Source organism: Alexandromys fortis, unplaced genomic scaffold (genome assembly GCF_014885135.2).
Source record: "Alexandromys fortis isolate MF-2015 unplaced genomic scaffold, M_Fortis_MF-2015_v1.1 scaffold_31, whole genome shotgun sequence".
In the NCBI taxonomy this organism is placed as follows: domain Eukaryota; kingdom Metazoa; phylum Chordata; class Mammalia; order Rodentia; family Cricetidae; genus Alexandromys; species Alexandromys fortis.
In genome coordinates this window covers 10,199,062-10,224,932 of record NW_026067974.1, presented here as the reverse complement: position 1 = coordinate 10,224,932, position 25,871 = coordinate 10,199,062, and the positions used below count along the sequence as shown (strand labels likewise).

The 25,871-nt window shown below is 42.2% G+C and overlaps 1 protein-coding gene across 31 annotated transcripts in view; it reads right to left on the bottom strand.

The window, feature by feature from the left end:
• Cdk12 (cyclin dependent kinase 12) overlaps positions 1–25,871 on the bottom strand; it is an 83,077-nt gene that overhangs the window by 4,255 nt on the left and 52,951 nt on the right. For 3 of the 31 annotated variants that reach the window (XM_050157126.1, XM_050157131.1, XM_050157127.1), the window contains exons 14-18: positions 23,816–24,233; positions 10,380–10,481; positions 9,611–9,729; positions 5,913–6,020; positions 1,357–3,621 (exon numbers count right to left, since the gene is read on the bottom strand). In XM_050157126.1, coding sequence (XP_050013083.1) covers positions 9,678–9,729; positions 10,380–10,481; positions 23,816–24,233 — 572 coding nt within the window. In that variant the 3' untranslated portion in view covers positions 1,357–3,621; positions 5,913–6,020; positions 9,611–9,677. Of the gene's footprint in view, positions 1–1,356; positions 3,622–5,912; positions 6,021–9,610; positions 9,730–10,379; positions 10,482–20,455; positions 24,234–25,871 lie in introns of those variants that run through there. The other 28 variants (XM_050157123.1, XM_050157124.1, XM_050157139.1 and 25 more) reach the window with 27 other exon arrangements.

Sequence of the window (25,871 nt, the reverse complement as noted above, 5' to 3'; positions counted from 1 at the left end):
TGCCTCTGCAATGCAATCTAACCACACTAAAAACAACATTTCAAAGTCTCAAAGAGTACTGCACTATGAGGAAACTGTGCTGAGGCTATCTATGTGAAGGCGATCTGGAAAAAGAACCATGTTACTCAATGTTCCTTGGGTAGGCACAGACAAATTCATTATAGGCAGAAGGACAGAGTATGAAGAGAACTATTTCATTCCATGAGTAAGTTTTTCCATATGCTTAATTCAACCCTTTCCATTAAAATCATTTTCTCTCTCTTCTGCTTCCATGTGGATGGTGAATAGGTACATGGCTCTCCCCCATGAAAAGTCCTAAGTAGATGGCAGGGGTTCTGTCTGTCTCTGCTGAGATTATGAATAGGGAGAGCACTTCTCTCTCCTCAGTCACTTGGATCTACCCGAAGGTATCAAACTAAGAGCAATTCAAGAAAATGGACCATGAAAGACAAGCAGAAGAAGAGAACTCCAATCAAATCAAGAAGGCCAGCTGGAAGAATGCCTGAAGTCTCTTAGGACCTTAGCAGGTAAATGTTTTCCCCACAGGCTCCACAGCAGGCTTCATGTCTGACATCAATTCCATTGTGGTGGTCTAGCCAGCATTTCTCAAACTAGAACCTCCTGCCTCCATGTGACATCCAGTTACCTTGCTCAGACAAGAAGGAGGTGCTGTGGATTCTGCCACTCTGTATTCCCCTTCCATTCCAAAACTATCTTGCTGCATTTGCTCAAATTTAGACAACTCAATAAAGGACTAAAGAGTTGGTCAGGAAAGAGAATAATTTTGGCAGGAAGATGTCAAGATCCCAAGGCTAGGTTCAGAGGAGCTCTTCTGGGATGTCAAGACAAGATCCAAAACTCTTTCTTCTTTTCTTCTCATACAAGAGCTATGAGATCAACTGGGTTATGGCCCTACCACCGCAAATGTGACTGATCTCAGAAACTAAGCAGTGTCAGATCTACTTGGATTGCAGAACTGGGGCCTAAAATTGGACATGGAATGGAAGGATAATTCTCCTTCCTCCCTCTGTTCTTTATACATTATTTCACTCTGGACCCAAAGCATGCCAATCTCCACTTTGGTTTCCCTTGACCCATATACCCTATGGACAGGAGAGAGTTAATGGTATGATATAGGCAAGCTATAAATTTCCCATCAGTGTGGAGAGAACAGGATTGTTGGCAGGGCAGGGAGGGGGCTGGGCTTGGGGGGGAATCTGGGAAAAAGCCAGGAGGTTGTCTCTAGGTAACAATAAACACTGCAAGCAAGGAGCAGCTGTTACACTTACTCTCTCTGCATCACAATGCTGAAATAACACTAATAAACCAGTGTGCCCAATGCACAGGCATACATACATTTAGGGCCAAGGCCCCAGTTGCACCTCTAAAGCCGCCCTCTACTCCAGAGCAGGGTCTTGATGCCACAAACATAGCAGTTCAGGCCTGGGTATACTTGCAGGGGCTGATGAGAGCTTCCCAATCCAAAGGCAGTTGTGGAGTCAAGCTGGGCAGCAGAGGCTGGGAATATAATTCAGATCCTGTGATATTCAGTGGTAGAAACAATTCAAATTCAGCTATCTCTCAGCTGTGAAGAAAGAAGTGGAAGGAGGTGTGTATAAGGAGGGATAACTACTTACTATATCTGGTCAGATTGGAGGTAATCAGGTGGCCAAGAACTGAGCTGGCCAGTGGGAGGTGAAAGGGAGTAAAGAAAGGGATTTGGGAAGGAAGAGGATCAAGGAGAATGTGGTATCTTTTCTGGGGCTAAAGTCCCCCACTCCTGCCCATATCTCACTGTATATCTAGGCTCCCCTCATAGTACAAGCTTTATATCCAGGGCCAGATGATACGATAGCTTAGGTCAGAATTAAGCTTTAGTAATGGGTCCCAGCGCTCCTTACACTGCCAGGAAGGAGGAAGAAGAAAACTGACTTCATCTTCCTGCGTGAAGAATAGTTAATCTGTCCTTGTCCAACCAAAGTCATTTCTGGATCACCAGTAGATGGGAAGAGCACCCTCATTCTAGTTAGAAAGTAGAGCTTCCAACAATAAAAGGAACAGAAAAAGACAAACAAGAACTCATAATCTATCACAGAATACCCGCCCAAGCCTCTCTTCTATAAGGCCAGAGGTCGGGATGTTTATTATCATGTACCTAGATATACCAGTATCCAAAATCTCTGTTGTTCCTTTTGTCAATTCCAGTCACGGACTGAGAGAGGATGGAGATGCACACCTGAGCAGCACTTCTGAACATGGGTGGCTGCTGTCATTTCCCAGCCTGCATCAATACCCTGTTCAGCAGTCTCAGTGTCTCTAGATGCTTCTCTGGTCCAAGGTGCCTGTCTGAGTCTAGTGAGGAGAGCACTAAGCACAGGTGGCAGTCCTTCCTGGGTCTGGCCTTGTAGTAGTATTTGCTTTGTTTTTGTTTTTCTATTAAGAAATTGTGGCTGAAGAGATGGCAGAGTCGTTAAGATCATTTGCTGCTCTTGCAGAGATGGAGGTTCAGTTCCCAGCACCCACATGGCAGCTCACAACCATCTGTAACTCCAGTTCCAGAAAATCTGCTGCTCGCTTCTGGCTACCGCACAGTCACCAGACACACATTTCACATACAGACATACATGCAGGCAAAACACCCACGCACATAAAAGAATCTTCAAAAAGAAATTTCTGGCATTAGGCATGGTAGTACATGCTTATAGTAACAGCACGTTGGAAGACTTTGGAGTCCAGCTTGGGCCAGCTCCATAATCAGATTGTCTCAATAACAAATAAACAACACCCCCCCCCCTTGCCCCAAGTTTTATGTTAGCTGGATATACAAAGTCATAGTCAGGCTACTGAGGAACAATAGTAATAGCTGTTTGCCAGGAAAACCTCTCTTTTGGAAGGAACCCAGGATTTCTGGGCTGCCCTGCCACAACGGATGTTAAATATTCTCCATGTAGTCTGTGGAGATAGCAGGTGATATCTCAGTCTTTCTTCACTAGGAAAATTCAGTATCTCCTGCTTACTTCTTTCTCATCTCTCCCTTTCTTTCATAGCTGGGACATCTCCTAATCTCGATGAGAGATTTTTCATCTATAGAGCTCAGAGTGGGCAGGACTGGGGCAAAAGAAAACTCTAGCAGACTTGATCCCCCTTCCCCTCTGTTGTTTTCATGAACCACCCCCATTACTGTGAGTCACCAGAACCTCAAGCTCTGCTGAGCTGCAGCAGCCTTCTTCCACCCCCTCTTACAGACAGGCAAGTATGTATCCAGTGAGCCCCAGTGCACACCAATGTCCTACCACAGGGCCACAGCCTCTATTTCATCCTTAGGAATCTGCAACACAGACAGAGATGAGTGAGCAACAGAGTGTGAGACTCTAGTATGTGCTCTGTGCAGGGCAGAGTCCTGGCTGCCTGAACAGTGGAACAGGCGCACCAGCCAGGGGAGCTGGCACACTTGGTCCTATCACCTCAGCGGCATGTAAAAGGAAGAAGATGGGGCAAGTATGCTGTTTCAGAAGCAGACATCTCCTCCTGGCTTAATCTCTGGCCTGTTGTTTCTTTTTAGCACCATAGCACTGGTACCTCTGTCAATGCCTTTCTCTGCTTTCCTTTCTGTCTGTGGCTCTGCAAGAGACAGGGAGATCTGTTATAATGTTATAATAGCTTTCTTTTCTTTTCTTTTCTTTTCTTTCCTTTTCTTTCTTTCTTTCTTTTTAGGTTTTTCGAGACAGGGTTTCTCTGTGGCTTTGGAGCCTGTCCTGGAACTAGCTCTTGTAGACCAGGCTGTTCTTGAACTCACAGAGATCCGCCTGTCTCTGCCTCCTGAGTGCAGGGATTAAAGGCGTGCGCCACCACCGCCCAGTTTGTATAATAATATCAGGGTGAGAGGTTCAGATTTCCAGATCTACTCTAAACCCATGGGAAAACTGAAGGAAAAAGTAAGAAAAGGGCCTCATTAGAGTAAAATCTAAATGCTAGGCCAATGCTGACTTACTCTAGAAGACAGGGAATTCTGGATACTGCTACCGTATGTATGTCCTATCTAAGTATTTTTCTACAAAGAGCCTGAGTTTATTCTGGACTTCAGAGCAGGCTCTAGTCATGGACTTAAGGCAATAGATCTAAGACCCCAGGACAACCCTGGGAGTAAATGGCAGACCTGGTAGAATTGGAGCAGCTCTATTCCTCAGAGAACATCCAGAATGTAGAGTGAATGCTTCCCTATGCCGCCAGTACACTGTGAGCCAATTACCAAGAGCAAAAAGGAGAGCTGGCTTGTATACAGAAAGTAGTTACCTTCCCTCCTTTGTTGTGTGCTAATCTTCACTGCTCTGTGTTCCAGACTAGAAACAACAGCTCCGTGAAGAGCCACCTATCCCCACACAGTATTCACTTTGAATGTCCTGAACTACATTGAGCAGCCAGTCCCACAGGTGAACTATAGGTCTCAGTTCTTAAATTTTTGGTTGTGAGCCTAGCCTTTTTTTTTTTTTTTAAATGATTACGATTCTTATGTATATTATTATGATGCAGTGTTCTGCCTGCATACCAGAAGAACCAGATCTCATTATAGATGGTTGTGAGCCACCATGTGGCTGCTGGGAATTGAACTTGGGACCTCTGGAAGAGCAGTCAGTGCTCTTAACCATTGAGCCATCTCCTCAGCCCCCATGAGCCTAGCCTTTAATGGCTAAACCATCTCTCCAGCCCTAGGTCTCAGTTCTAAAATGTGGACATCCTATATTCTCTTCTTCCTCATCTCCCTGATAGGACAGCCTTTGTCACAGCCTTTGTCACAATTTCCAGCTATGGACAGCCCTGAGGCCCTTGGAAGCAGGAAGGGGTCTAGAAGGGTTTTTATCAGATCATCCTAGGGAGATATGAGGGCCTCTCACTGTCTGTAAGAATCAGACCATGACCGCCTCTGACAGTCTAAGGTAGATCAGATCCTGCTTTTCTCAAAGACCCGAGTGTAAAAACAGATTACTAAGCTTATTGAAGACAGTTCTAGGGATGGAAGGAAGTTAAGAATGAGAGCTGGAGAGTGTAGCAAATTCTATTGGTATTGCCTGCTAACCCTGCATCCTATCCTTGCCTCCAGCCCAGTTTAGCCTCCACAGATCAACGAATGTTGAAGATTTTGAGAAAAGAAGAGAATGCTGAGAATACCACCGTTGGCAACTTGGTAGGAAAGCCCTCTGTTTACCTCCATTCACCCTTCTTTCCCTGGCCCTAGCATATGAGCAGTGAAGGAAATAACGGAACGGGGGATATAGACAGCTGAAAATGTACCCTTCTCTTTAGGATAAATCAACACTACAAGAACCAGAAGGGCACACACCTTTAATCCCAGCACTCGGAGGCAGAGGCAGGCGGATCTCTGGGAGTTCAAGGCCAGCCTGGTTCTCAAGAGCTGGTTCCAGAACAGGCACCAAAGCTACGGAGAAACCCTGTCTCGAAAAACCAAAAAAAAAAAAAAAAAAAAAAGAACCAGAAGGGGCCTAAGATTCCAAGGCCAGAATACTGCATGAATTCCTTTCTTTTTTCTCTCTCTTTAGCTTTTCAAGCGAGGGTTTCTCTGTGTAGCTTTGGAGCCTGTCCTGGAACTTGCTCTGTAGATCAGGCTGCTCTTGAACTCACAGAGATCCGCCTGCCTCTGCCTCCTGAGTGAAGGATTAAAGGCGTGCGCCACCACAAAGAAGGCAAAATCCTATAGAGAGGGGCTGGAGGCAAAGATGGATAATGTCCTCTGGAACAGGCTGCACAAAGGGGGATGTTCCCTTATTAGCTGCACCTGCTGGATCTTCCTAAACTGCTTCCAGCACTCAGGAGACCGTGACAAGAGTCACTTGACACGTGGAGGACAGAACATCATGCTTATAGTTTTCATTTGGCTTTCTTCCCTCCTTACCTACCTACTTTTTCTTGCCCTGTGCTCCCAGGAACTCTCCAAATCCAAAACATAAAGCAACTTCAGAGCAGGATTCCATTGGTTCTTCCTCTCTGGGTCTTGGATTCCATATCTGTACAATGAAGGGGGTCAGGCAAGTTGAACTCCAAGTTCCCTTCTTACAACAATAAGACTCTTAGATTCAGACCTGAAGTCACCAGGTTTCATTTGCATGCCGTTTTGCCTGTAACCTCTATGGCACTTATTTCCCATAGAAATGTACAGAATGGGCCCCAAACTCTCTTCTTGACCACAGTCCCAGGTCTACAGTTCCTAGCTCTTATTCTCTCTCTTCAGGGTCTTCTAAGTTTAACTCCACTTCCCTTTCATAATCTTATACTCAACTGTAGGAGCAAGAAAACAGCCTTACCTACTATTTTGGCTATAAATTTAGGCTGCAGACCTGAGTCAATCAGCACAATTCTTGGCAGTTGGGGGGAAATCCTGGCACCTTTCCCCAGTGCCTCCCCTCCTCCTCCACCTCACTGTTCTCCATGCCAGAACGCAAAGCAAAGTGGCCAGTGATTGATGGGCCCGGGTTCTTGGTAACCGCACCCAGTGGCCCAATCCTCCTCCCTTATCCAATCCCTCCCCTGTCCCTATTCAGAGATCAGATTGTCTCATGTTGGTCCCTGAGGTCCCATTAATTAAAAATACATCCAATTAAATGGCAGGTGAAAACGTGCTATTGGCGCTCTGCACCCCCCTGCCCCAGCTTGGTCTTTCCACCCTCTCCCCCCTTTTAAGGCTCAGCTGTGCTTTGAGCTGAGAAAAAAAAAAAAGATGTGGAGAGAGGGAGTAGAGGAAGACATAGGGTAGGAGTATGACATGGGGGGGGTGTGTTTGAACCTCTGCCAGGGTAGCATGTGCCAGTCTGGGAGGGTGGCACCATGCCCTGGTGTCTAATTTCTGGAGGTGTGAGTAGGTTAAGTCATCTGGGTACCCACCACCTCCACTTCTCTTAAAGGGGCAGAGGGCAATCATATGGTTAGCTGTACTGCCCTGTTTCTGGATCTGATAGGCGAGGAGCACAAGTGTAAATAGCAGAGGGATCTTTGGTGTGGATAAGGTGTTCAGGGGTGGGAAAGGTCTGATTCATCTTGGTATACCGCAGATATTTCCCAAACTAGGAAGATAAAGGGAAACTGACTGGGACCCAGATGTCAAGGCGTGGTGGGTGATGCTTTTTTTTTTTTTTTTTTGGTTTTTCTAGACTGGGTGATGCTCTTGAGCTTGGCTATGTCTACCCCTGCCTACAAGAAAGCTGGGAAAAGTATGGAGAGAGGAAGGAAGGAGCCATAATTTGGGTGGGAACAGATGGGTCAGATAGGATAAAATATATACACAGATGAATGCTCATGTGAATACCATGTCCCAGAGTACCTTAGATAAAAAAACTCAGAGAGGCCTTTCCTGTTGGCTCTTTCTCTAAGCAAAAAACAGCAGCAGTAGCATCGTCATGTGACAATGGCCTGGCTGCCTAGTAGGCTGCGCATAGGGCAGCTCCTTGACAGTCATTGATGATCTCATTTTCTTCCTTCCTATGGAGTCTTAGCATCTTGCCAGGCAAGGTATCTGCTTCCAACCCAAGGTCCTCCTCTGGCCCCAAGTGACACAAGTCTAACAGACACTAGACACTGTTAGGAAGGACTAAGGGTGGCGTTCAGAATTAGGTAGAAGCGAGAGTGCCAACTCAGGGTTTTGGCCTGGCTGCCTTGGCAGCCTCCGCACCTCCTCACTTCACTTTAACGCTAATTGGAGATTTTAATCTGCACTGCTGCTCTGCTCAGGGTGCTGGGGGGAGCACCAGCTGTGCAGTAATTCCAGCAGCACCGACTGTTTAATCAAGCTGTCCTCCTGGGGAGGGGCCTTCAGGCATGGGGGAAGGAGGAAGACCTCTGTCATTTCCCTAAGCCTGTTCATTCTGGAAGGCCGTCTGAGGGTAAACTGTGGAGTCCTCAGTCCCATAGGGCCCACGTCACTTGGCATGCCCAGCAGAGCCATGACACGGCATAGGGTAGACATGAGGCTCATCGCCAAAGCAGTCCCCGTCATGCTGTTTTCTGATATATTTTTGGCTCAGAGCTCTCTGGAGTCCTGGATGTGCTTTGCCTGATCAGATACAAAGATCTACTAGACTTGAATTCTGTAAATTTGTGTTGGAGAGGGTGTCATGTGGGAGATGAGATAACCCATTTTCTCAGTTTTCAGTTTCTCAATACTTTCTCACCATCAAAGATACTTTTCTTTGAATATTTGTAAAAAAAACTTTCCCCCCTTTACAATATAACCATTCCCACCCTCCTGGACTACAACTCAACATCTTTGGGGCAAGGAGGCAGTGGGTTTGACAGCTGGAGTCAGGAATGGCCTATCTTAAAGAAAGAGTACCTGGAAATTCTACGTTCAGCTAGGCACCTACTCAATTAGCAGGCCTGAAGGGCCAAGTGAATAGGCCTTGGTCATTTTAAAGAAGTAACAATAGGTAGTTATTTTTTCTGGCTTCTGGTCCAGGTTCTCTGGCTCTCGGGGAGTGTTCTGATCCTGTCCCTGGAAAGAATGCTGCCCTCATTCAACTGTTTCAGAGGGACTTGAGTTTTAATTGGCAAGCAGTGCCCTCGTGTGGTAGAAATCAGAACTGCAGTTGCCCTACTGGGTAGACTGCTTTGAGGTAGGTGCTGGTGCTCTCTACTGACGTCAAGGAACTAAACATTTAGTATATGTGCTACCTGACTACTTCCTGGGATAGCTCCTGCTTTCTAACATCTACTTTATCTCTCTTACTCTGTCATACATGCTCCCAGGGGAAGTAGCACCTGACTTAGACACTTATCCAGGCCTGTTGCTTTGGCTGTCTGGGTTGCAGAAGTGTGAGAAACACTGCTGAGAAAGGGGCCAGAGAGTCAAAAGGATAAGGCAGTGTCATCTCTAGCATCCAGGAGGCAGGAAGATGCTCTCACCCCCTTATAACTCTCCACAGGCCCCAGAATAAAGTGGTCACTCTTGCTTTTAAAACAGTAACACTAGTGGTTGATTCTACCCTACAGTTATTCCTTTTCTACTCCCTGAGGTATGTGAGGTAAGATGCTGGTCCTTCTGCTGTTGTTGTTTGAGGCAGGGTTTCTTTGTATAGCCCCGATTGTCCCATTATTAGCTCTACAGACCAGGCTGGCCTCAAATCCAGAGATCCACCTGCCTCTGTCTCCTGAGTGCTGGGATTAAAAGTGTGTATCACCACTGCCTGGCCTAAGATGCTGGTCCTCAGAACAGACACTAGATAAATATTCTCAAAAGATCTAGGTACTTTCTCCAGTGGGCCTTCAGACTTGCAGCTTCCAAGAGAAAGGGTATTTGTTACTGGGTCATTTTTCACCAGAGTCGAAGACTCTGTTTACTGGTCCCTTCCTAAACGAGGAAATGGTTCTAGTTACAGAAAAAGTGACGGGCATTAGAAGGGGGCCTATAAAGACTAAGACTTGGAGATTACTAAGACAAAGAGCTGAGTGACAAATGACTTCCCTTTGAACAATTCCTTGAGAAGCTAAATGTAGAACCTACAGACCCATCTCATATGAGGGGTGGAGGAAGGGAGAGAAACAGACACAAGAGAGAGAGACAGATAGAGGTCATCATTTGAGAGGTGGGTGAAACAGCACAACCTACTAGCAGGGAAGGAAAGTGGAGGTGCTGGTTCTGAGTACTGAAGACAGAGGAGGCAGGCTGCAGGCCTCTACTTCGGGTGCCTCAGGCAGTATCTGGATAGGTAGAATCTTCCACTGAACCTAGAAAGAAGGTAATGAAGGTGGTTAGAGGGAATGAGAAGAGATAGTACTGTCCTATCTTGACTTAAAGACAGAAAACAAAAAAAAAAAAAGTTTTTTTTTTTTTTTTTGAGAAAAAAGTGTTTAGTGTATGAAGGGGTATAGGCAAGTGAAAGTGAGACATCTATCCTAAAGAGACCGACAGTAGCCGGGCGGTGGTGGCACACGCCTTTAATCCCAGCACTCGGGAGGCAGAGGTAGGCGGATCTCTGGGAGTTCGAGGCCAGCCTGGTCTACAAGAACTAGTTCCGGGACAGGCACCAAAACTACAGAGAAACCCTGTCTCAAAAAACAAAAACAAAAAACAAACAAAAAAAAAAAAAGAGACTGACAATAACAGAGTAACAATGTTGGTATCAACTGTAGAGGAGTGTCTCAACACAGGAATGAAGTGACTGCTACTGCTAGGGAGGGGCTCACCCATTCTAGCTGGAAGAGAACTTAGTAACTAGAAAGTAGGACCCCAGAACAGGCCAAATAAAAAGCTCTGGAACCCTTCTAGAGATCTCAGGAGAGGTTAAGAAACTTCCCTGGCCATGAGTGAGGTGCTACTCCATGTAAAATCAGGCTAGTGGCTTCTGACTGACTTTAAGTCCTTAAGACTTCAATACCTGGCTTCAAGTATTGTGGATGAGACTGTTTGACAGGCTCTGGATGCAAGGTAACTGACGGATGTCCCCGAGTTCTTCAGGGGCCATTCCTGTTGCTGCCATCTGTAAAGAAAAGTAAGAGGCTATATGAGACATGAGACAAGAGACCAGACAACCAAGAGGGTCTTTGGTCATGCACAGATTACATTGTTGACAGCCTCCAGCGATAGTGTGATAGTTACTGTTTTACAATTCTCTTAAGCTTGAATTCCCCCAAAATTGTCAGATGAATCTTAAGAATGCTTTGAGAGGAGTTGACTGTTTCAGATTCCTACTTCCAAGGAACTAGCTCCCGGGCTGGTAAAGTGCAAAGCCAATTCCCCAATACTTAAACATGTATCGGGAAATTCAATAGAAATAGAAGTTGTGAAACATGGAATTACTATAAAGAAAGGGCAATGAGCATTAGTGTTAATACACAGTTAATGCAAGGCTGTTATTTGGAGGAGGCAACCTAATTTTAGACCAGATCACCATATTGGATTTAAGGTTCTCATGTCCAACAAAGTTTCTTTAAGAGGAGTTCTGAGGCAGAAAATGGCCTGATTATGAAACAGAAAGGTTGTAGGAGCAGACTTGATGCAATTTGGGCAGGTAGGTCTATCATTTATTTCCTAGGACGGGACAAAGCCTTTGCATGGAGATCAACCCCACATTCCTCCATTCTACCAACTGTAGTGCAATAGACTAACTGTAACTGATATAATGGGATCTACCCCTTTGTTATCCAGACGATATCCACTTGGCAGATTCCCTAACACAGCCCATACCTATCTCCAAGTTGCCCAGTGTTTCTCTGCTTCCTTCAGCATTTCCCTCCTTACTATTACAGGCTCCCAATTTCCTATGTCCAGGGAAAGCAATCATAGGAAAGGGCAGTAGACACAGCTCCAGGATGAGATGACTTACAGAACCTGTCCCACTTGTTAAACCTATTTAGAGCTCTGACCACTGTGAAAAACTTTTCCTTATACATGGTCCAAGAACACCAAACACTGCTTTCCCCTGCCTACAAATAGAAGTAGAATATTCAACTGTCTTGAATCTGAGAGTAGTTTGTTTTGCCTTGAATCCTATAATTCCATATCCCATTCATAGACACCTGCTCCCAGGCTTGCCTTAAAGAAGGGCTTTCTCTATATATACATTTTGATTCTTTTCAACATATCTTTATTATAATGCCAAAGAGCCTGAGATGACATTTAGTATGAATTTTTCATGTTGCCTCTGAGGATCTTTTCCAACTATCAGCCCTCCTACTTTGTGGCTAAGGGTTCTTTGAAAATTTGGGGTAACTAACAGCATTTGGATCTTTGGCTGTGGCTATCACTTTTTCCACTTTTTCCCCAATAAAGTAGATTCTCTCTCTCTCTCTCTCTCTCTCTCTCTCTCTCTCTCTCTCTCTCTCTCTCTCTCTCTCTCTCTCTCTCTCTCTCTCTCTCTCTCTCTCTCTCTCTCTCTCTAATTTGTATGTCATTGAGAGATTTTTTTAAAAATCACATTATTTGTTTATGATACGTGTACATGAGGGGTGCCTGTGCCACAGTGCATTTGTGGAGGTCAGAGGACAACTTGCAGGAGCTGGTTCTCTTGCTCCATCACGTAAGTCCTGGGGATGGATCTCAATTTGTTAGGCTTGACAGCAGGCATCTTTACAAGCTTAGCTATCTTACTGGCCCAGAATGAGTCTCAGTTCTTTAAGACAGGGTCTCACTACGTAGCCTTGGCTGACTTCAAGATCTGCCTGTCTCTACCCACGGGATTAAAGGTATATGTCACCACACTTGGTCACTAAAAGATTATTCTTGAAGACAGAAATACATGACATAGTCTCATACTAATGACTTTAAATGTACTTTTAGTTCTCAGTGTCTTTCCCCTTTCAGGATCTCAAGTTTCTTCTTTCTTGAAGTAGCTTTGGGTTATCAGGAATAGGCGATCTAACAGTTGAAAACTTGATACTCATGTAGGTTAAAATTCTGCCTCTGGGAGCTTGTCATAGATGGCTCAACAGTCTCACTGCATGACTGTGGACGAGACAGACTTTCCTTCCTTAAGCCTTAGCATCTGGCTCTAAAAGGACAGGCTGGACTACATGACCTCTTTTCTAGCTCTGGAAATCTATGTTTCAATTCAGTAAAGTGCAAGACCTAAATGCTCCTTCATCTCCTTTGATACCTGTGCCTGTCACTCTTCTCTATACCCCTGTAGGAAGAAGTACCCCTGTAGTATATGCTTTTCTAATATACTTTGACTAAAGGGGAAAAATGAATCCTAAGAGTTCTTCCTTTAAGTGCCAAGTCCTTGTAAGAGGAAAAGTTAAGGAAGGGATCTAAGATCTAATTTTGATCTTGACAAAGCAAACGGGAGACTGCGTCTCCCCACCCTCAAGTTGCCAGACTAAACACACACTTGGGTTTTCCCTAGGGAACCCCAGATAAGTAGTGGACAACATTAGTGTGTGTAGATGGGAAGAAAGGCCACGTAAATACATCCATAGCAGAGAAATAAGTATCAAAGCCCACACACTCCTGCTTTCCTACTGTGGGCCTGTACATGCCTGCAAGAAGCCTTAGTAGGAATGGACACGGCATCCCAGCCTCCTTTCTCTCCAAAGTCAGAAAGGAAGAGACAGTGAGACAGGAGCTACTTGGCTTCCTATAAATTGTTTTGTCCTTCCTCACAGCTGCAATCAGAAGCTAAGGGCTCCCGCAGGCCTTGTTCTGATCTGCTGCAGGCGATGGAGGGTTTTTGAAACTGAGAGGACTTGGCTGCGGCCCCGTTTCAGCTGCCGTTGGGGCTGGCTAATGGGCTCATTCGGGAAGACCCCCGCCTGCTACACTAAAGAGTCCCCTGCCGACCCCCTCCCCAGTCCCAACCCAATTAATAAATGGGGGCTCCCACTTTATGGCTCTGGGAACAGGAACCAGAGATACAAATGACCCCCAGGGAGGGACAGAAAAAGGCCTTCCAAGAATCAAACCAGAGAATTGTGCTTCCACAGGCACATGCTGTCACAGGCTAGTCAATTCCCATTTTCAAAGCATTAAAGGGGAAGAAACAGACAAAAACAAAACAACCCAAAAACCAACCAAACAAAACCCTCTATTTTCCTTCCCAGATCCAGACTTTCTTGGGGCAGGTACTGGGCACATCTGGACACAGCACAGGCTCTACTGTCCTCCCTTGGCAGGGCCTGGTCCTACCATCTGTAACACCAAACAAAGGCACATTGCATTTGGCTAGCAATCACCTGCTTCTTAAAACACAAAGCAGCCACCTCTCACCTAACTTATACCAACAGCTCAACTGTGTCCTGGGATCCTCATCTGGAACCCACCTTCCATCCATTCCATTCACACCCATGCTGCTAGCAAGCCTAACTCCTATCCTTTGGATTTCCCCCAGTTCCCCTCTAATGTAAGTCCTTAGTGCTTCAAGTTTGGATAAGAATAAAAGCATCTTAAAGAACTGTTTCCTTGGCCCAGTAAAGTTACAAAAGGTTTCAGTATAATTTTTTACCTCACTCTGCTTTATTCTTTATTACTCCTGAACAAACCAAATTCTGAATCCTATTTCAGGCCAGTAAAATTGGTTCTTGAACTTCATTTCTTAATACATCTTTTTCGTTCCAGTCCTCACAGAGAACACACATAATGCCCTCTTCTCCCACTCCCTCCACCATGCTAGTAAGATGATCTTCTTATATGGGGCACAGAACCCAAGTTTTCTTTCTCCCCAAAGTCACAAAGAGACAGTGAGACTGGAGCTACTTGGGTCCCTAAAAATTACTTGGAACTATGAGCTATGTCTTGCCATCTTTACTTTTTTTTAAATATTTATTTATTATGTATACAGTGTTCTGTCTGTATATATGCCTGCAAGTCAGAAGAGGGAGCCAGATCTCATTATAGATGGTTGTGAGCCACCATGTGGTTGCTGGGAATTGAACTCAGAACCTCTGGAAGAGCAGTCAGTGCTCTTAACCTCTGAGCCATTTCTCCAGCCCATTACTTTCAAAGAGTCATTCTGATTATTTCTACCTTTTCTACTTATTTCTTTGCTTTGGCTTCTTCTTAGGGTTTAGGCTTACTTCATAACCTGCACAACTATCTACAGACTTATAAAATACATGTTCTTAAATCAGCAAGCTCTTGAGGTAGAATTATGAGGCCATCCTGGACTACAGTTGAAGCTCGTCTAGGTGACACAGCCTTTGTCTCAAGTCTGTCTCAAATGGAAAAGCACAGCAAACTAAACAAAAAATATCAGTTCCCCATACCTCAGACAGGTGTGAGACTCATCCCTGTCACTAAGCCCAGAAGCTTTCTAAAGGTGGGACCTTCTCTTGGTGTGCTTGTCATGCTGTCCTGTATGCAGGACATGACGTAACTAGTGATATTCCTGCTTCTCAGTGAAGGTGCTGGCATGGCACAACTCTCTGGACACTGTATCCCTGTCAACTTTCAGGTTGCCACCTGCTCCAGAGGACGTCAGGTCTTTCCAAACTAGGTAGGGTAGTGGTGGCACACACCTTTAATCCCAGCATTTAGGAGACAGAGGCAGGCAGATCACCAAGTTCAAGGTCAGACTGGTCTACAAAGTGAGTTCCAGGACAGGCAGGGCTACACAGAGAAATCCTGTCTCGAAAATAAATTACAAACTCAGTTTCATGATTTCAAACAAAAATAGAGGGAGGAGCTGGAGAGATGGCTCGGTGGTTAAGAACACTGGCTGCTCTTCCAGAGAACCCGGGTTTGATTCCCAGTACCTGCAAGGTAGCTCACAACTATCTTTAACTCCAGTACCAAGGGATCTGATGACCTCTTCTGCCCACACACTAGGCAACACACATGGTGCAGACATACATGAAGGCAAAACACACACAAACAAAATTACCTCACTGACTCATAATATTTAAACATTTTCGGGGCTGGAGAGATGGCTCAGTGGTTAAGAGCATTGTCTACTCTTCCAAAGGTCCTGAGTTCAAGTCCCAGCAACCACATGGTGGCTCACAACCATCTCTAATGAGGTCTGGCGCCCTCTTCTGGCCTTCAGGCATACAGACAGAATCTTGTATACATAATAAATAAATAAATAGATAAATAAATAAATAAATATTTAAAAAAGTATTTAAACGTTTTCTTTAAGGACACCTTAAGGATGAAAACTCATTATTATTTTTTTTAATAGCATCTCAGCAAGGCAGTGGTGGTACATGCCTTTAATCCTAGCACTCGGGAGGCAGAGGCAGTATGAGATCCTAGTCTATGTAGTGAGTTTCAGGACAGCTAGAGCTATATAAGTGAGACCCTGTCTCACAAAAAAACAAAACAGAATCTCACACATCCCAGCCTGGTCTACAGATCAAGTTCCAGGACAGGCTCCAAAGCTACACAGAGAAACCCTGTATTGAAAAACAAAACAAAACCAAAAATAACCCAAACAACAAAAATCAGGATCTCTTGGGCTATGGCGGCATACACCTTTAACCGAGCACCTGTGAGGCAGAGAGGCAGATCTCTGCATGAAATCCTAGTCTATGTACTGAGTGCCAGGATGGCCAGAGTTATATAGTGAGACCTTGTCTCATAAAAAAAGAAAGCAGGACCTCACACGTTCCAGAATGGGCTTGAATTCTCTACGTAGCTGAGGATGATCTTAAACTTCTGACCCTCTTGCCTCTGCCTTCCATATTCCGGGATTATAGACTCGCTTAACCATGTTCGGGCCTTATTCCCTATTATAGCTAAAATTAATCCTATATTCTCAGATAATCCCAATTTCTAGAATGGAAATCAATTCTAATGCCAGGTGTAATCTTTCTCCTTGTAAAACCTGCCCCTAATCATCATTTTAGAATAGTGAAGTTATATGCTCCTTTCAAATGAGCAGTGATTATTTCCTTAGCCCAATCTCACCCTAAAATGTTGATTCTTCACTTATTTTAGATTATCCTTGTGGTTGATTACAGAGGAAAAGGTAGCCCCTTATCTCTTCTTGCACATAGCTCAGGATCTTCAAAGACATTTCTCTTTTATTCCTTCTAATTTTTGGTTTCAGTTGCCCAAGAATCAAAGCACCAAAAGCAGCTGTGATGGTGCACACCTTTAATCCAGCACTTGGGAGGCAAAGTTCAAGGCTAGCCTGGTCAATATAGTGGGTTCCTGGCCAGCTAGGGGTATGTAGTGAGTCCCTGGTTGTACGTGTGTATGTGAATACACACACACGTAATGCACTAGTGCTTAGCACATAGTAGGTATCTTAACATGAGCTCCCTTTTTCTCGCTTCTTTCTCCCAAGATAGGCTTCTCTGCCTTTTTGGGTCTGTCTTCATTTGTCAGATGGCACTGAAATAATCAAGCTAATGTTCTTTTCTGGCTCATTTATTCTGAGACTCTTAATTCATATATTCTGCTCTTCTATGCATTGCTCATCTGAACCAAGTGGAAGAGGAGCAGTTTGAAGGTTGACCTTAGATCCTGAGCCAGGTGTGCTGGCTCATCTTCAATCCCAACTGTTAGGAGGCAGAGGCAAGTGCAACTCTGTACCAGGCCAGTCTAGTCTAGAACCAGGACAGGCAGGACTACAGAGAGAACCTTTCTCAAAAATAACAAATAAATACTTGGAAAATACAAGTAACTTCTACCACATTACTCCTTATTTCTGAATTACTTTTGAACCATACAGACAGCATTGGTATGCAAATGTCACATATTAGTTCTTTGCTTAATACTTTTGTTTATAGGCCAGGCATGGTGGCCTGTGCCTTTAATCCCTACACTCCAGAGGCAAGTGGATCTCGAAATTTGAGGCTAGTGAGAGTTTCAAAAAAAAAAAAAAAATCATGAATTTGTTTTTGCTGATGTTCTTTAGATACCCTGAAGGAATGTCCTTAAGCTACTCGGTAGTCTGGGGGTTCTAGGTCCATTCTCTAAGCCTAAAGGTACCAGTGTGATCAAGGGAAACTCTTGACTAACAGAATTACCTTAATAGGACCACCACAGAATAGTGAAACAGCAAACACCTCCTAAGTTTTACTAGCTCAAGCACAATTTTTCCTCCTCATAAACCACTGCCACAACAGCTGCAGTTCTCCCTTCCTGACCTATTTGTACCACCTCTTTATGTTTTGTTTTTTTTTGGTGTACTTTTTTCTTTTTCTTTTTTAAATAAAGCCTTTGAGTCCTAATACAAGTTGCAAATACCGGTCTGAAGCAAGTTAGAAGTTTCTGAGTTCTTCCTGAGAGGTTAAATCTAGACACATCAGGCTCCGAAGCATTAGCCTGGTGGAGTGTTGTCTAACAATGATCTTCACTAGCAGTATCCTTCATTAAGCACCCTACTTACAGGGAGAGAAGACAGGCTTTGTTCATCTCACTGGCTGCTATGCTGTGTCCTTTAGAACTTTACTTCAAACAACCTGAGATGGTTGTTTGGATACATTGTTCTTTATTGCTCTACAACTATCAACTAGGATTGTAATTACAGTTACCTTAGATTCAGGCACCAAAAAATTTATTTATGGTGGCTAGAAAGATGGCTCAGTGGTAAAGCACGTTACTCTTTCAGAAGACTTGAGCTCAGTTCCCAGTATCCACAGCAAGTGTCTCACAATGGCTTATAATTCTAGCCCCAGGGGATCAGACACCCACTTCTGGACTTGCTGGACACCTGCACACAATATGATACGTAAGCACACAGAAAAATTAAAAATATTATCTTTAAAAATTTCATTTATTTCCAGGTCCTAAGGGTACATCTAAGGGAACTATATCCTATATCTAAGTGTGCCTATATCCTTAATTCAGAAGTATGTTGAAGTTGAGAACTGTGTAATAAGAAAGCTTCACCAACAATTACCTATCTAAAGATTATGAAAGACTAACTCCACATCAGTCTTTCTCAGTACTGGATTACTAATTTTAGATAAAAGATATGAGAGCAACCTTGTGGTCAAAATATTTTTGGCACCCTAGTGATAATCACCAGAGCATAAAAACAACCTGTATTTGCTTTCTACTCGGTATGATGGCCTTCTTCTCAACAAGCTTTATTCCCCATATATATCATCTGCAACTGAACTCAGAAATGTCACCAGCAAAAGCAATACCCTAAGGATGAGGGAGATGAAGAAGTGAAGATTCAAAGAATGGAAGCAAGATTACTGAAACATAACACAGTTCCTTTCATACCTTTGCAATGAGGAAGCATGGTTATTTTTGCTCTTTAAATCTCACTCCAGAAGCTAAAGATCTAGACATTTGTTCTCTGAATTGTTTGGAAAAATTTCAAAAACCATGAAATGGTAATAACTCTAAATACCCAGCAGAGTTAAGTCATAGTAATTATGGTAGACTTAAATCATCCTAGTAGGCTCCTGAGTGGGACAGAAAAAAAGGTAAGGAGAAGCGCAAGAAAAGGAAAGGAAGTAAGTAGATAGGATGACAGCTACCCAGTGAGGAGGGATAGGACAGATAGCACCAATGATTCCCAAAGGTTATCTTCCAACCTCGGCTAGAGGAATCCCCTACTTGAGTAGTCTAAGGCTACAGAAACTTTTGAGAGGTGTTCCCACATATGAGAAAACCTAGCCAGACAACAGAATCAATTAGTGTCCAGGAATCTCACCTTACCTCTCAGGTCAACTAAAATACTCAGCAGACTGTCTCTCCTTGAAATGGTAGGCTATTTCTTCACTAAGGAACTTCTCATTCTCATTCCACCTAGCCCTTCAGAATTATTAAACTGTGAAAAGTCACTCAGTAAATTTATAAAATCCAATGGAGGGGTAGGACAATTTTTTAAATAAAAGAACCCCTAGTTTACAATGAAAAACAGTGTTAACTTACTATAGGCATTAGCCTTTTTAAAATTAAGGGTGTATATCCGGGAGAAAAGTGCTAAAGATATTTGGGTACTGAAAAGGCTTTCTACATGGAATGGTTTTGTGCATGAAGAGAAAAAAGTACAGGCTAGTCCTCTGTCTTTAGACACAGAATTAAGACAGCCACTGTTAAAAAACAGAAGCAATACACTCTGGAAGCTGGAAATTCACATCTAGTCACAGACATGCAATGCATAATGACCTAAAATCAAGTCACTGTCTCTGCAGAGACTACTAACAAAATCCTTGGAACTGGAAATATCTTGAGCTCTCCATTCTCCTTCAGGGTCAAAAAGAGTATGATTTTGCCTCAGGCAAAGGATACCAAAAACAGAGAAATTTAGCTCAAGTCAGCAATCCTCAGCAGCAGCTTTTAATCCTTCATTTTCCATGGCCTGGGTGCCGCTTATACTTCTAAAACTTGCTCATCCCACATACAAAGTTCAGACATTTTTTCCTCTTTCTCCTGATAGATTTTATTTGCCTTTTTCCTAGCTAGACTGTAGCATGTATGATCAAGGACTTCTTAGTGTTTTAAATTATAAGCAGAACTAAAACAACTTTCCCCTCTGGTAGAGCTGGGAAAGATCTTAAGAATAATATAGATTTTAACCTTTAAACAGCTCTGCTTCATTTCTTGGCTTACTGCTGTTAGGAAATCTCAAAGGTTGCTGAACACATTAACCCCCATGCTGATCCTCTTCTATAAGACTGGAAACCAGACTGGGTGAAATGGTGGAGATCCTGGTTTCAGAGTATCCTTTAGGTCTAAACAGCTTCTTACCAGCTTCTTTTGATGACTGTTGAGCTCAAACCCACTTACCTCTCCTGCCAGGAGGAGTCAGTCAGGGTACATGAAGCTCAACTCTTGATGGCTTCATACTACCATCCATTCTCTACTTTTTTTTCTTTTTAAAATCATGTTCTTATGGATTCCCTTAACTCAATTTTTAATTCTTTAGTTTCTACTCTAGTATTCTCAAGTACCTCTCCAAACCCTGAGAACTTTTCTTTTGTTTTGGTAGTTTATGAGTCTTCCGAAATTGAGAACCCATAACATAAAGGAAAAAAAATGTCCTTCATATATGATTAGATATGCTCAAAGGGTACAGAAATTAGAAGTAAATGCAATGGAGCAAAAGTGGTATATTAACAGGAAATATTTAATTTTCCAATCTCCACTTTCCATCTTTATAAACTGAAAGAAAAAATTTAATATATTACAAAATATCTGTACATAGACAAGGTACACCCAATGGGGGTCAAAAACAAGAGAGAGAAAGGAATACAGTGTCAGGAACCTATAAATCAGGGAGAATGAGGTGGCAACTGACACTTTTCCAATGCACCATTCTCTCTCAAAACCTGCTGGTAACCACTTTAGCACTGTACCTATATACGCATATTATACACACACACACATACACACATACACATGTTGGGTGGTGATTATGGCATAAACTAACAAAAGTACTACATACAAACTTGTGCTAATTGCCCTGTTTTAAATACATATTTCTTATGTCATTTGTGAATCCTTATCCATATAGAGAGATAGAAAAAATAAGGAAACTGGGTTAAGCAAATGTGCTTTTAAAACCACATACAAAAATGATCATGGTCAAGCCAGTTTTGTCTCTTATTCATGAACAAAATCAGATTTCTCGTCTGTTCAAAATAATGTGTTTAATAATGCTACAATAGTTAAAACCCAAATCATTTTTGAATGGAATTAACTAGGTATCTACTTTTTAGCCAGTTGGGTTGAAAATTCAGCCAAATTTTTACTTTCATTATGTTTATATATAGTATAGCTGGAGAATGACCAAATACCTTTTCTTCCTCCATAGATTTCAGGATATTGAAATGAGTTATTTTCCTTTGCTTTCAGAAGTAGTCAAAATTATCATAAAAAATATTTTTATAGGTTACACTTCCAAAATGAGGTGGGGGTGAAATGGGAACATACATACATATACACACATTCACATACTCACCCCCTTCCCTAGCAGGGATGGGGAAATGGAAGTTTACGTAAATTATTTAGACTATTTGGCATAATTAAAAATATAGTGGCAGACAGGAAGGGAAAACATTATTGATGACTATCTATAACCAAAATACAATGAAAATATATAGAGAAATTTATTCATATTTGATGGGAAAACAATTTTTTTCACTGAACAGATACTTTAGAAAGTATCCCTGCTCAGTTTCTTTAATCAAAAATAGGGGACTGGGGTTCAACACCTTATAATAAAATATCCTAAAATAAGGCCCATGTCTGAGGACTAACTAGTAGCAGACTGAAAGTACAGATAAAACTTTAATGCAATCTATGGATAGCATCTCAGTATTCCTAGGATATCTAACCAGACATCCTGGCATAAAAAAGCTATCAAAGCCAAATGGCTAGAAGGTTCACTTACTATTAGTGTTTGGCCCTGTGGCAAAGCCATACCAAAACACAGAAAATAAAGAAATATACACACTGGTATTTATTTCAGTAACAGGGGAAAATAGTTTTTATGTAGCTGGAGAGGGTTCTTTTACCTCTTTAAATTTTTTTAAAATTAATATATCTTTCTAAATATATTTTTTAACTTAAGAACTTGGTACTGAAACATGAAATTTTACTTGAATTCTGAAAACTATTCTACAAGATGCTCAAGTATGTTTGCTTTTCTCTGTAAAAGGGAGCTTAACCTACAGTTCACAAACTCCCAAGTCTGTGCAGATCAATATACGACATATATGTTTTTAAAATACTCCAGATGCTGATGGAAGTAATGGAAGCCATAATGAGAAGCATCTCAAGTAATCTGAGATCCTTTCTCTCTTCCACATTTTGTTTTGATAAGGCAAGGTTCTTGTCAGGAAATCATATTTTATATACCCTTTACCACAATCAAAATGTTCTCTATAAGAAATAGGCTATACATGCTGTGATGTATACTTATCAATACTGTTCTTTTACATGGTAAGCTGCTTAAAGCATTTTCTTTAAAGGTATCAGAAATCGATATATCTTCAGATATACACCCTAAGCTAGGTTATATATCCATGTATTTCCAAGATTTTCTCTGACAATATCACAAGGCTCTGTTTGAAAGGCTTTAAAAAAACATAAAAATATACATGTAAACAACATGCTCATTGATCTTATTACCCTTCTAGGTATGGAGGTACCACCTCTAACCACCAGCTCAGCAGCAATGTACTATCATTAACAAATCAACCTCCCCATCATAACATGGCTTAAAAAACAAAATGAAAATTTTAGAATTGAAGAGTTACAGAGAACAATGTAAGAGTTTGAATTTCCTTTCCTTTATTTAAAAAAAAGAAAAAAGAAAAGAATCATTCCAGGTTCTTGGGCATCTCTACTATGTTTTCTATCAAACAAATGCCTCAAAAAGATAAAAGAATAGGGGCAGGAACACAGTGGAAGGAAAAAGAGGGGGACAAAAAAGGCAAGGGGAAAGGAGGAGAAAAAAGTAAAACAAAAAGCAAAAATTGGGTAAAGCCTCCCTTCTTGCCCAAGAATGCCACTTTCTACAGCCTGCTTTAAGTGCAGGAAAAGGGCAAAATTGTCAAAATTGAGCAAACTTAATTTATTTGGAAAATGTATGTACAAGATGCTCAACTGAAGCAAAAATGGGAGATGGTAGAGAGAAAGGAAACATTGAAGCCACTGTTTCCCTTCTAGCAAAAGCCTAAGAGGAGCTCAGATCTTGTGAATACTATTCTCTTTAAAGGTGGGGTGGGGAATTAAATAAAAATTCAAAAGAAACCACACACAAACACACACACACACATAGAGAGAAAAAACAAAAACAAAAATATTTTTGAAACCCAAAGCCTCTCTAGAGCCATCTCAAAACAAAACTGTCCTCTCTCTTCTGCTCAAGGGCAGGCAATAAACTAATGCAACAATTACTTTTCAACCCAATGTCTCTTTTTCTCCATATTTTCTACTATAGCTCCTACATAAAGCAGAAGTAAATATGCTGGCTATTGCCCATCCAGGAGGAACTGGTGCCAAGATCATTGAGTCGCCTGCTAGTAGCAAGTGAGCAAGGAAAACAATGGACATCGTTGCAGTAGCCAAATACAGATGATTACCTTGCTCTGGCAAGGGATTAAAGGTTCAGAGGACTAGATGGAAAGATGGATAGGGAAGGAATTTTCAAGGGCAATGATGTCTCCGGGTTAATAAGGAACTCCTCTCCCTCTTCCCCCTCGAGGAGGGAGTCTTGCAGCCCCCCGGTAGAGTTTTCCATAAGCAGAAGACTGAGCTGGGCCCCCCCACTGAAGAGTTGTTCCTGAGCTGTTGGCCCCAGTGGCTCCTGGACCCAGCTCCCCATAGTTTTGCAATTTGGTCTCTGTATGTACCACAGAGTTGCCATTTCCCTCAGACTTCAGGAATGGTTGCCCAACCACTGAGTGTAATGCTAAGGGTACCCTGGCAAAACGAAGGTCCTGGTCCCCTGGGAACTGCACTGACCCTGTGCCCTGGTAACTGTTGGACTCCCCAAGGTGGCTCACAGAGCCTGAAAAGGTCCTGTTCTTCACCAGGGTCTGGACTAAAGATTCTGTCAAGGCTGGACCAGAACTGCGTTCATCAGTGTCAGCAGCACTGAAACCAGCTTCAGGCCCATCAGTGTTTCCATAAGTCCTGTTTGGATGGGATCGGGTGGAGTACTCCATTGGTCTCAAGGCCTGGTGCTCATGTGGCAGGTGGCCAGGAGGCTCTGCTTCAGGCTGGGATAAAAGTTGCAGCAAGGCGGCTGTCACGGCGGGATTCAACTCCTGGGGGGCGCTGGAAAGATCGCCTTCAACCAGAGGGGGTGGAGGTGGCGGCGGTGGAGGTCCAGGGGGCTCAGGGGGCCTCTTCTCTGGTGGAAGAATGTGAGGAGGACATGCTGTGGAAGGGTTACTTCTTTTAAACACCATCTTAAAAATCACATGTGATTATAAACACAAATAAATACTACCCAACATAGATAAATACCAATACAAGTAACCAGATTCATTAAATAAAATCTTGGGATCAGGAAACTGAAATTTATAAATAAAATAATCAAGTGATTAGAAGTAAAACAGTTGTATTATGGATCTAATAGCTGGTATAAAAGATGTTATGTTTCAAATGATTGTCCTGAATTTTTTTGTCTGAGATTTCATTCCTTAAAAAGCCGTTCAGATTGTTGGCAACCTCTCCATCTCTTCTGCTGTTAGATCAAAACATTTTTGAAAATAAAGTAGAAAGAAGGAAGACGAGCAGGAACAATATACATGTTGTCATCACATTTCTAGGACATTATCTTTCTGTATAACCTACAGACCTGGCTAACACATTTACACAATGTTCGATGATATAAGACTAACCTGAAATACAACTTAAAAGAATATACAGGAAAGAAGCAATCAAGAAAAAAACTTGATATGTATAAAAAATCATTTCACTTCAACAACTTTAGTCATTTCTCCCCATAACCATATCTTCAAGTTGGATATTAACCAACTACACCGTTATTCAGAAAGACTATTTACAATTGCAAAGACCAAAGTAAGCCTATTGTAATTTTCTATTTTATTTTCTAATCTTCTGCATGATTTTTTATTCTATGAAAAAGAAGAAGCACTCCAGCAGTGTTATGCAGAACTGGACTGCTGATAAAACACGTTCATCCTGCGTTAAGAATTTACTATTCAGAAATATACTGAACTAATACTAGACTCAATTATAACTAAGATCTCTTTGTTGAAATATGTCCAAAATTTTGCTTTTTTATTGCTGCCTAATTTGCCTAAGAATGACTTCTTATCAAAGCAAGAGATGAAAGTAAAATGACATGAGTTGGAGGCCACACAACTACTGAGACAAAATGCCTTCAAAGATTTGAGAGTCAACCTGCTAAAGAAAAGGTTTGATGTGGTTTTATCTTTCAAATGACAAATTTTTCCTTTTCCTATAGAAACATTTAAAAACATATCTACGATCATTCTTCTATTTTGTTAGTTAGTGATGTAATGTCCATACTTGGACAAGCCAAAGTCAGTTTTTGGTTACAATTTGCTATTTCTGTAGTATAATTATCTAGCATATACTTTGTAACTAAGTTTCCATCCTCCAAGTATGAATATGAAAGTACTCTAAAAACAAAATACAATTTTAACACAGCAGTGGAAAAGTCCGTGTGCTATATGAAACAACAAATAGGATACACAGTCTAGAGCTTCTGGGATTGGAAGCACAAGCGGACAGAAGAGGAGGCAAGGTATCAACTTTCAGTTCTGAACACTTTATAATATGAAACTCCAAGTTACTTGTTGACTGGCTGGTTATCTGAGTACTAGGTAAAAAATAATTTACTAGGTAAAAAATAAATTACGGCTACTTAAACTTTACAATTTGAAGAATAACTTCAAAGGATAGGGTAACTGAACTGTATGTATTTATATTTCAGAGCCTATTACTGTCAACACTACTTATCTATCTTTACAAGAGGACATCTAAGTACCAGTGACATTAAAAGGAAGTATTTGAAGCCTATTCA